General features: G+C 36.0%; 1 protein-coding gene across 2 annotated transcripts; it reads left to right on the forward strand.

The window, feature by feature from the left end:
- The first annotated feature begins 693 nt into the window (after nucleotides 1–693).
- LOC126955665 (ubiquitin-conjugating enzyme E2 D2-like) lies at nucleotides 694–1,725 on the forward strand. 2 transcript variants are annotated; one of them, XM_050792495.1, is made up of 3 exons: nucleotides 694–1,148; nucleotides 1,472–1,646; nucleotides 1,689–1,725. In XM_050792495.1, exons 1-2 carry the CDS (start codon nucleotides 862–864, stop codon nucleotides 1,623–1,625), a joined length of 441 nt encoding a protein of 146 aa, XP_050648452.1. In that variant the 5' UTR covers nucleotides 694–861; the 3' UTR covers nucleotides 1,626–1,646; nucleotides 1,689–1,725. The 2 variants fall into 2 exon arrangements, with proteins under 2 accessions (XP_050648452.1, XP_050648451.1); XM_050792494.1 differs by lacking the exon at nucleotides 1,689–1,725 and having other exon boundaries at nucleotides 1,472–1,670.
- Nucleotides 1,726–10,195: the final 8,470 nt, after the last annotated feature.

Consider the following 10,195-nt stretch of genomic DNA (forward strand, 5'->3'; position numbering starts at 1 on the left):
TAACATCCTAAAATTTCTTCTGAATCTTCATTTGTCAAATAAATGTAATTCGTATGTATTGTTTCTATGTTTGCGTCAGTCTCGGACATATCTAGAAGTCTCAAGATAAATGATCCTCCAATTACATATTTTTCTTATTTTTCTGTATAAAATGAAATGTGTTTTATAAAATAATCCGTAACTACAAGCTGAATTTTGTAACTGTAAAAGGAATTTTTATTTTGTGCATACATCATACCAACAAATTAAATTTTTAAAATTCTAAATCAATTCAGTAACTTTAAGTAGGCATTTGTTAGAAATAGATTTTTTAAAATATGCACAATATAAAAATTTGAATGAAACAATTCATTTGTATTTAAATACGGCACACCTTTATATTTAACAACTTGTTAACAAGACTATTCAATAAACAAGATACAAAATACATTTTAAGAGAGCTGAAAATAATCAACATTTGACTGAGTGTAGGTAAATAGATTGGAATACATCTCAAATTAATTTTCCTTATAATCTCACTAAAATAAAATTGTATTATCTTAATTGTCCTTTGACCACATTATTCTCACATACACAGATGTCTTCAATTTATTATTTATAATGTTTCTATAATATTATAGAAACAAACTGTCATACACTGATATATGTGTGTGTGTGTGTGTGTGTGTGTGTGTAAAAATAACTATTGGACCGCTGCGGCAGGTGCAGGAGCTGAGTGGGCCCCGGCCCTCAGCCCGTCCCGCCAGATCCGCTTTTCTCAACTCTCCGTCTTCTCCGACCTCAGGCTCCCTAGCCCTTTGGCTGTCCCTTCTTCGCCCCCTTACCCGCCCCGAGGGCCGCCGCCGCCACCCGCCTCCCACCATGGCTCTGAAGAGAATCCACAAGGAATTGAATGATCTGGCATGGGACCTTCCAGCACAGTGTTCAGCAGGTCTTGTTGGAGAAGATATGTTCCACTGGCAAGTTACAATAATGGGGCCAAATGACAGTCCCTATCAGGGTGGAGTATTTTTCTTGACAATTCATTTCCCAACAGATTACCCCTTCAAACCACCTAAGGTTGCATTTACAAGAATTTATCATCCAAATATTAACAGTAATGGCAGCATTTGTCTTGATATTCTACGGTCACAGTGGTCTCCAGCAATGTTTTTTGTTTGTTTGTTTGTTTATTTGTTTGTTTTTGAGATGGAATCTCGCTCTGTCGCCCAGGCTGCAGGCTGGAGTGCAGTGGCCGGATCTCGGCTCACTGCAAGCTCCGCCTCCCGGGTTCACGCCATTCTCCTGCCTCAGCCTCCCGAGTAGCTGGGACTACAGGCGCCTGCCACCACGCCAGGCTAATTTTTTTGTATTTTTAGTAGAGACGGGGTTTCACCGTGTTAACCAGGATGGTCACAATCTCCTGACCTTGCCCTCTTGGTCTGCCAAAGTGCTGGGATTACAGGCGTGAGCCACCGCGCCCGGCCTCCAGCACTATTTCAAAAGTACTCTTGTCCATCTGTTCTCTGTTGTGTGATCCCAATCCAGATGATCCTTTAGTGCCTGAGATTGCTCGGATCTACAAAACAGATAGAGAAAAGTACAACAGAATAGCTCGGGAATGGACTCAGAAGTATGCGATGTAATTAAAGAAATTATTGGATAACCTCTACAAATAAAGATAGGGGAACCATGAAAGAGGAAGTAACCTCTACAAATAAAGATAGGGGAACTCTGAAAGAGAAAGTCCTTTTGATTTCCATTTGACTGCTTTCTATGAGCTCACGCCTCATCTTCCCCTGTGCACATGTTTACCTGATACAGCAGTGCTGCGTGTTGTACATACTTGGAACAACAAACTAGAAATACTGTACTTCTGCACCAACATTGCCTCCTAGCAGAGAAGTGTGTGTGTGACCAGCCAGATCTGCAGGCATTACCTAGGTGTGAGACTAAAAGCTTTTCTTATTGACTTAAATTTGGATAACAGTAAAGTGTGAGGGGGTTGGTGGGTATGGTGCGTGCTTGGATGGGAAAGAAAAGGCTCCACTCCCCTGTAGGATATTATTTTTAAGTGGAATCCATTTAAACTCAAAAGAGTTATGAAAAGCAAGGTGAAGAACATGAAGCTGTGTCTGTATTCATTTTATTCCGAAGGAGCTACGTCTTAGGTGAAAGTTATGACCAACCAGATGAAATTCTATCCACATCCTGCATTTTAAGGTCTAAGTTTAACTGGTCAACATTTAAATGGATTGGAGCTATTAGTACATCAAGTGTGACGGGTTTTGTTCCCAACTCTTTTACATTTCCCTACCCCTTCAACCTTTGGCCTTTCAGCCCTTCTTTCTCTCTTCCATATTCTTTGGTTTGTATGTGGTTTCTCAGTTAATACATAGCTAATAGTTCTTATTTTTCTTATGTTTTTAACTGCTTAGGTCTATTTGGACATAATGGTGAAAATTAATTTGATGGAAATACTTGTGTATATTTAAAGACCCAATTGCTCCTCTGGAGCTTGTACATTCAAGAATGATTAATCTGTATAATAAACTGATTACTACAGTCATTACATATAAAAATAAATAACTATTGAGGTTTTGTTTCAAAGGGTAAAGGTATATTTACATATATTGTTATATATTATATATTCTATCTATATGTAGATAGATATAAAATTTATCTGTTATATAGAATGAATAGTCCCTTTGACCTGTTTGATACTTGCCTCTCCAGACATATCGTTAAGCATATCTGGTTGATATCATAACTACTCACTCATTTATATTTAAGTAAATCTGTCATTTGTTTTCTGAGGTTCTGTTTTATGGGATTTTAAACTATAAAAGCACAACAACAAGCAGCAAGGTGAACCACAAATGAGATTACATCCGTGGGTAAGGTCTTATGAGTCAATTGGGGAAGTTGCTTTCTTGCTCTTCATAACCACTTTAAAGCATTTTAAAGCTCTGTTGTCACTTGAAAGTCAAAGGTTTTACTTAGTAAAACAAAGCTTTTTAAAGAAAAAAGTAAATCTAGCCGAATACCTTCTGGCCTTCTTTGTTTCACAGAAATGAGTCTTAGCATTTATCTTAAAATTATATCCTGAATATCAGGTATCAACAATGATGCAAATAGATCCATATGGATTACATTTTTTTAAAAGGGAATGAAATTTCCATCTGAGATATCATGCATTTTACATTTCTTTATTTTTGTTCATAATGATCCCAATGAGTATTTATCAGGGCATTTGTCAAGGATATACTCTTAACTAATAATATCTTACTGTATTATACAAATGCCATATAAACTCTCTGTGCCTCAGTGTCCTCAGCCATAACATGGGGACACCAGTTCTTACCTCATTGCTGTTTTACAAGGATTACATGACCAAACTATGTAACTAACTTAGAATAGAGAGCTCTTTAATAACAATGAAAATAATGGAATCTGAAAATATTTGTGATCAGGTGGCAGTTCTTGACCACCAGAAGACAGTGTCTACAATTATCATAATGCGTGAAGAGGTGGGAGTGGCAGCTAAGCAAGTTGACCAGAGAGATCCTCGGAGATACTTAAATAAAAATAACATCCTTAAACCCAAGTAAGAATTGTATAACTCTATGCATATAATAAAATAAATAAGCCCATATCTTCAAAATCAATGGACTGTAAGTCAGTCCTGGTCCCCAACAAGAAAGATCCAGCAATGTCACAGGAAGCCTGTAATGGAAATGATTTGCCCAGACCTCCCGTATGGTGTCATACAGCTATTTAATTAAGTAACCAAAAGAGATGAAAACAGGAATATTTTAACTTTTTTTGTATTTAAAATATATATTTTTAATGAGGTAAATAATATCTATAACATGAAACCATTTTTAATATTTTATGTGTATAGTTCACTGATAATAAATATATTTGTATTTTTGTGGAATCATTATTACTATCCCTACCCAGTACTACTTCATCTTCTCAAATTAAAATTATGTAACCATTAAACAGTGATTCCCAATTTGTCCCTCCTCCAACCTCCTGGTTACCACCATCTTACTCTTTCTAAGATTTTTTACTACTATGAGTGCAATCATAAAAGTGAAATCATATGCTCTTTGTCTTTTGTCTCTGGCTTATTTTAGCATAATGTCTTCAAGGTTCATCTATGTTGTAGCATGTGTCAAAATTTAATTCCCATTTCAGGCTTAATACTATTCTATTGTTTGTATACACCAGAGGGTTATAGAAAATTTTAAAAAATATGTATTTGTGGCCTCACATTGGGTCACTTGTCCTTGTGACAAATGACCACATGCCCACAACTAAGGGACCAACAGTAATTTATAAAAAGATGGAAGTTGTACATGCAGGCTTAGGCATGAATAGCCCAAAGGGTGCAAGCAAGCTGTATGATAAAAGATCCTAGACCCCAAAGTCCTCATCACTGTTGCACCTCAACTCAAACATATGGTTGCATAGAGTCCTTTACAACCTGTTGAGAGAAAAAGAAAAAGGTTAATCTTGGTCCATATATGGGTCAATTTGGTAATTTAGGAGACCAAAAAGTGGACTCTAGGTGCACTGAATCAATACTCAGGGGTGGCCCTGAAAAATAGTGGTAAATATATATCCAATCAAAGACAGACTATCAAGTCATACAGCCAGTTATCTTTTCATTGGAAAGAGAGGTAGTCTGAGGTAAGACTGTCTACAGATTTATAGGCAAGATTTAATCGATGACTATAAATGGTTAATGGGCATTGGCTGATCAGGGTCTAGAAAGAGAAAGGCTGGAAGATCAGCAGAAAAGGATTGTAGGGAAGAGTCATGGGACATACGTATAGAAAAGGGCACAAGGTGTGGAAATGATTATCTTTTCTATTAACATAAACTGTGGGGCCACTAAATAATGGAGAACAATTAATAACATAGCAAGTTGACGTCTACTAGATTGTATCATTGGCCACTTAATGTTAGTGCAAGGTTAGTGTGAAGAGGGTAGCCAGGGTGTCAGGGATGGAGGTGTTCATGTCCCTAGCAGCATATGTATCAACATAGGCTGATTTAAGCACTGCCCCAGCCCAATGTATAAATTGTCAGCAGCACAGACTTACATTGAATCCTGATTAGGTACCATCTCCGTTGGAAACCAGATAGCTATTTGGCTACATGTTTACTATACACTGATGCCATTCATCCTCAAAAAGGCAGCAGTCTGGATGGGACTCAATACAAAGTCCACTTACAGATTTTCTTCTGTCTGCAGCCCTCAGCCAGCACCATTATCTGAGAACTTATATAGGGGTTGAATGACTGACACAGGAATCAATATACCATTGCATTTGACACATTAATGTGTTTACAGTGAAGGAGGTTCAGCAGAAGACACATGTGAATCACTGATAATATTATTTACAGCACTACCCAAAAACCCTCATCTTCAGAGGATGATAGAATGACATTTAAAGGAATAACTGAGACACTAATTTAGAGATGGTTTTGTGTGAATATAGGGTGCTTTACTTCTTTATAAACTAAGACAATAACCATTATATAGTGATGTGTCCCAAAAAGGTAGATTACATGGGTTCTGGCAGCAGAAGTTGGAGTGGCCCTGCTTACAATTACTCCTAGGACTCAATTGGGCAAGCTGTGCTTCCTGTCTCCACAACTCTCCATTCTGTAGATCTAGAGATTCAGGTTCCCAGGGAAGGTAAGTGTTCATCAAAGGACACCAGCTGCCACTTGATATTTTGTGCTAATTATTGCCAAGATCAGTATGGAAGGGGTAATTGATCCTGATCATCATGATGAGGGAAAGCTGCTGTTATACAGTGGTATAGGAAATAAAACCTTTGGTACCAAGGTGATTACTAAAGGATCTCTTTGTCCTCCCTTGATTAATTTTGACGGTGAATTAACAAGCATATTAGCTATGGTCTGAGGAGGTTGAGATTGAGATGAGCCATGGTTCAAATGACTCAGAGATGAGGATCTGGGTCATCATATCTGATAAGCCACTCAGCCCAGCTGAGGTCCTTGCTGAGTGTGAGAAATTGAAATGGTTAGCAGAGAAGGAAGAGGATTAGTTTCTCTTGTGACCCTGAGACCAGCTGCAAAGGCAGGGATAGTAGTTAGTTCTACTCATTAATAGACAAATAAGTTTTCTCAGAAAAAGACACAAAAAAACTGAATGGAGATGGTCCAAGATGGAATAAACATTATAGAAAACAAGTTGATCCAAATTGTGGATTCTAGGGAGACACACTCTGGACAAGCTGCAGTGCTTTGCCTGAATCCCCCTTTAGGAAAGGACACACATTCCCCTATCTATTGGGCACATTGCCTGCTGACTGCTCAATGAATTTATTCCCAGACATGTTCTTCAGTGGAAAATAGATTTCTTGCCCAAAATAATTTTCTCTTCAAAGGCAGCCTGCATCCAGTGACTTGTTCTTTACAAAGTACAGAATCCCAACATCTTGTCTCAATCGGAATTTCTTAGAAAAGACATCCCAGCTTCAGAGGTTCTCCTTGGGATGAGCTTAAGTCTTGGTTGCAACCGCTATTGCATTTTAACTTTTTCTTCTGTCCAGTTCTACTTTCATTACTCTCAGGTGTTTTTGTTTTCATGATTTCTTCGGGCGTTTTTTTGTTTTTGTTTTTTTTTTTTTTTGTTTGTTTGTTTCTTTTTTTTTCTTTTTTTTTTCTCAAACAACACTCTTCGGTAAAATTCCTGCTTGCAAATACCAGTCTCTGAGTCTGTTTCTTGGGGACTCTGACTTAGAAATCCTATTACTAAGAACCCCTGACAACATTTGGTGGGGAAGGTAGACAAGCAAAGATATAATCAGTAAAGAGTGGGAAAGTACAGTGTAAGAAGCAGTGATCTGATCATATTACTGCAGACCCCAAAAATGCAGAGGAATAAGTACATTACCCGCTCTGTACTGGTGCTGGGGGTTGGAGGTGATTAAAAACTTTACCCTTTAGACTTGGTATTGCTAATCTAGCTGTAGTCAATAAAATTAACATCAGAAGGTGGAATTTCCTCCAAAATACTGCTGTTGTTGGACTCCATATGCAGAGGCGCACATAGACCAGTTGAATATTTGGGAGATTTCAACCTACTTTTTGTCTGAATTTCATTTGAAGACATAGTTTAAACCTCATTCCTTTGATACATGTCTCACCATGAAGCTTGAATACCCAAATTTCTTCAGCCTTTTACAATTTGGGGCATTGAAAAATCATTGGCAGGGTTAATCTTCTAGGTCTCTGCAACTGAAATGAGGATGGGGATACCTTGGTTTTGAAATAGGGACCCTCTTTTCCACCATCACACATTTAGGTCAGCAAGTATAAATCTTCTATAAACCTCACAGAACCTAACTCAATATTTTTAGTCCACTTCATACACTAAAAGGAACTTCTATATTTATACTTTAAAGTTATTATTATAATTTTATCTTCTAATAGCTTAAATTTGGGGAAAAGATAAATACCTGTAGTTTTAAATACATTTTGTTTGCATGCCAGTGTTAAATAATGGATGGAAGAGAGATAAGGAAACCATGTCACACTCCTTTAAGATTTCTGAGGTGTTATTAAGTGCAGGACATAAGTCTTTGAATCAGTAACTGATACAGAATAGAAGTGAAAGAATTGAATATGAGGAGGTCGAAGAATTTTGTAAGAGTCAACATGAACTTCATTATCTGATAATGTAACCATTAGTCACATATAGCTATTTAATTTAATATAGAAAAAATAAATTTAAATTTCAGTTTCTCCAGTCATACTAGCCACCTTAAAAATATTCACATCTGGTTCCTAGCTACAGTATTGGAAATTGCAGATATGTGACATTTTCATCATCACAGAATGTCTATGGAACAACATGAAACAGAATCTGAGAGTTCATGAAATAATTCCATGATTTAAGACAGTGAGGTAGTAAGCTATGTACCATTTTAATGACTGAATAAGGGACATGGATGCAGCTGGAAACCATCATTCTTAGCAAACTATCACAAGAACAGAAAACCAAACACCGCATGTTCTCACTCATAGGTGGGAACTGAACAATGAGATCACTTGGACTCAGGAAGGGGAACATCACACACCGGGGCCTATCATGGGGAGGGGGGAGGGGGGAGGGATTGCATTGGGAGTTATACCTGATGTAAATGACGAGTTGATGGGTGCAGCACACCAACATGGCACAAGTATACATATGTAACAAACCTGCACGTTAGGCACATGTACCCTACAACTTAAAGTATAATAATAATAAATAAATTAAAAAAAAAAAAGTTAGAAAGATAATTTTTCTCAGGAGAAGGTTGGTTTCCTAAAGAACAGGAATGTTTGGAAAGAAAATGCACTTCCTGGAAACTGGTAAATAAGTCCAATGCTTAAGCAATCAATCTCTGTGGAAACTCGAGGTGGCAAATCAGAACCTGAAGACCCCAGTCTACCAGTGTAAATAGTTACACTAACATGTGATGCACACACACGCACACAAACACATCTTAGATTTCTGCATTTTACCAAATTAATATATAAAAAGATTAATTAGAAAACAACATTTATCAATTTCTTCTCAGTCAGTATGACAATTACATTTTCAATGTTTCTATATTGATATAAAAATAATTTAACATCGATGAAGGACAAATCCAATTTTTAAATTTATTTTATTATATAAACAGTGTTCTATTTAGAATATTAAAAGGGATGCATTTTACCAAATTAAGATATAAAAAGATTAATTAGAAAAACATTTATGCATTTTTTCAGTCAGTTGAATTACATTTCAATGGAGTATATTTCTAATTACTAATGCAACTGGAACATTATTATTCTCTCTAAAACCAAAAAATAACATTAAATTTAATACTTGTAAATTAATGCAATTTATGTGACAGGTTTGTATTTTCAACATTCATTTCAAAATAAATAAATGTAACATTTGTTACTACTTAATAAACTCTGATTTCCATGGTAAAATGATTAAATCTTGTCCGATAAACCAGTTTTATTTAGAGTGTATGACACAATTTCAATGTTCAGAATATAGCAATTACATGAAGCCTGAGCATTTTTTTTAACTTATTGAGCATCAATAAAAATGATTTTAGATATTATTGCTTGCCATAGTCCTTCCCCTTAAAAAATCCAGAAAATGTGGGGGGTGTTAAAAATAAAAAAATAAAAAAGAACTACTTTCCTTTGGATAAATGCCCAGTGGTGGTATTGCTGGACTATATGGTAGTTTTATTTGTAGTTTTTTTGAAGAATATACTGTTCCTCAGAGTGGTTCTACTAGTTTACATTCTCACTAACAGTGTATGAGTTCTCTTTTCTCTGTATTCTCTCCAGCATTTCCTGTGTTTTTTTTTCTTTTTGATGATAGCCATTCTAATTGGAATAAGATGATACCTCATTATGGTTTTGATTTGCATTTCCCTGATGATTAGGGATGTTTAACTTTTTTACATATATTTGTTGGACATTTGTATATGTTCTTTTGAGAAATATCTGATTTGATCATTTGCCCGTTTTTTAATATCAAATTGTTTGGTAATATTTTGCTGTTGAAATATTTGAGTTCCTCATCATATTAATGAACTGTTGGATGAGTAGTTTGCAAATATATTTTCTATTTGTAGGGTGTCTTTTCACAATGTTGTGTCCTTGGCTTTGCAGAAGACCTGTAGTTTGATATAATCTTATTTATATACTTTTGCTTTTGATTCCTTATTCAAAAAAATATTCTCTCAGAATAATGTCCTGAAGCATTTCTCCATTTTTTTCTAGTAGATTTATCATTTCGGATTTTAGAATTAGATCTTTCATCCATTTTGGGTTGACTTTGTAGCGGGTGAGAAGCAGAGGTTTAGTTTCATGTTTCTGAATATGGATTTCTAGTTTTCCCAGCATCATTTGTTTAGAAGACTATCAGTTCCCTAAAAAGTGTTCTTGCTACTCTTTATGAAAATCAATTGGCTGTAGATATGTCGATTAATTTCTGGTTCTCTATTCTGTTCCATTGGTCTATATGTCTGTTTTTATACCAGTACCATTCTGTTTTGGTTACTACAGCTTTGTGATATATGTTGAAGTCTGGTAGCATGATGCCTCAAGCTTTATTCTTTTTGCTCAAAATTGCTTTGGTGATTAGGGATCCTTTGTAGTGCAATACAAATTTTAG

Source organism: Macaca thibetana, chromosome 5, assembly GCF_024542745.1.
Source record: "Macaca thibetana thibetana isolate TM-01 chromosome 5, ASM2454274v1, whole genome shotgun sequence".
Classification (NCBI taxonomy): Eukaryota; Metazoa; Chordata; class Mammalia; order Primates; family Cercopithecidae; genus Macaca; species Macaca thibetana.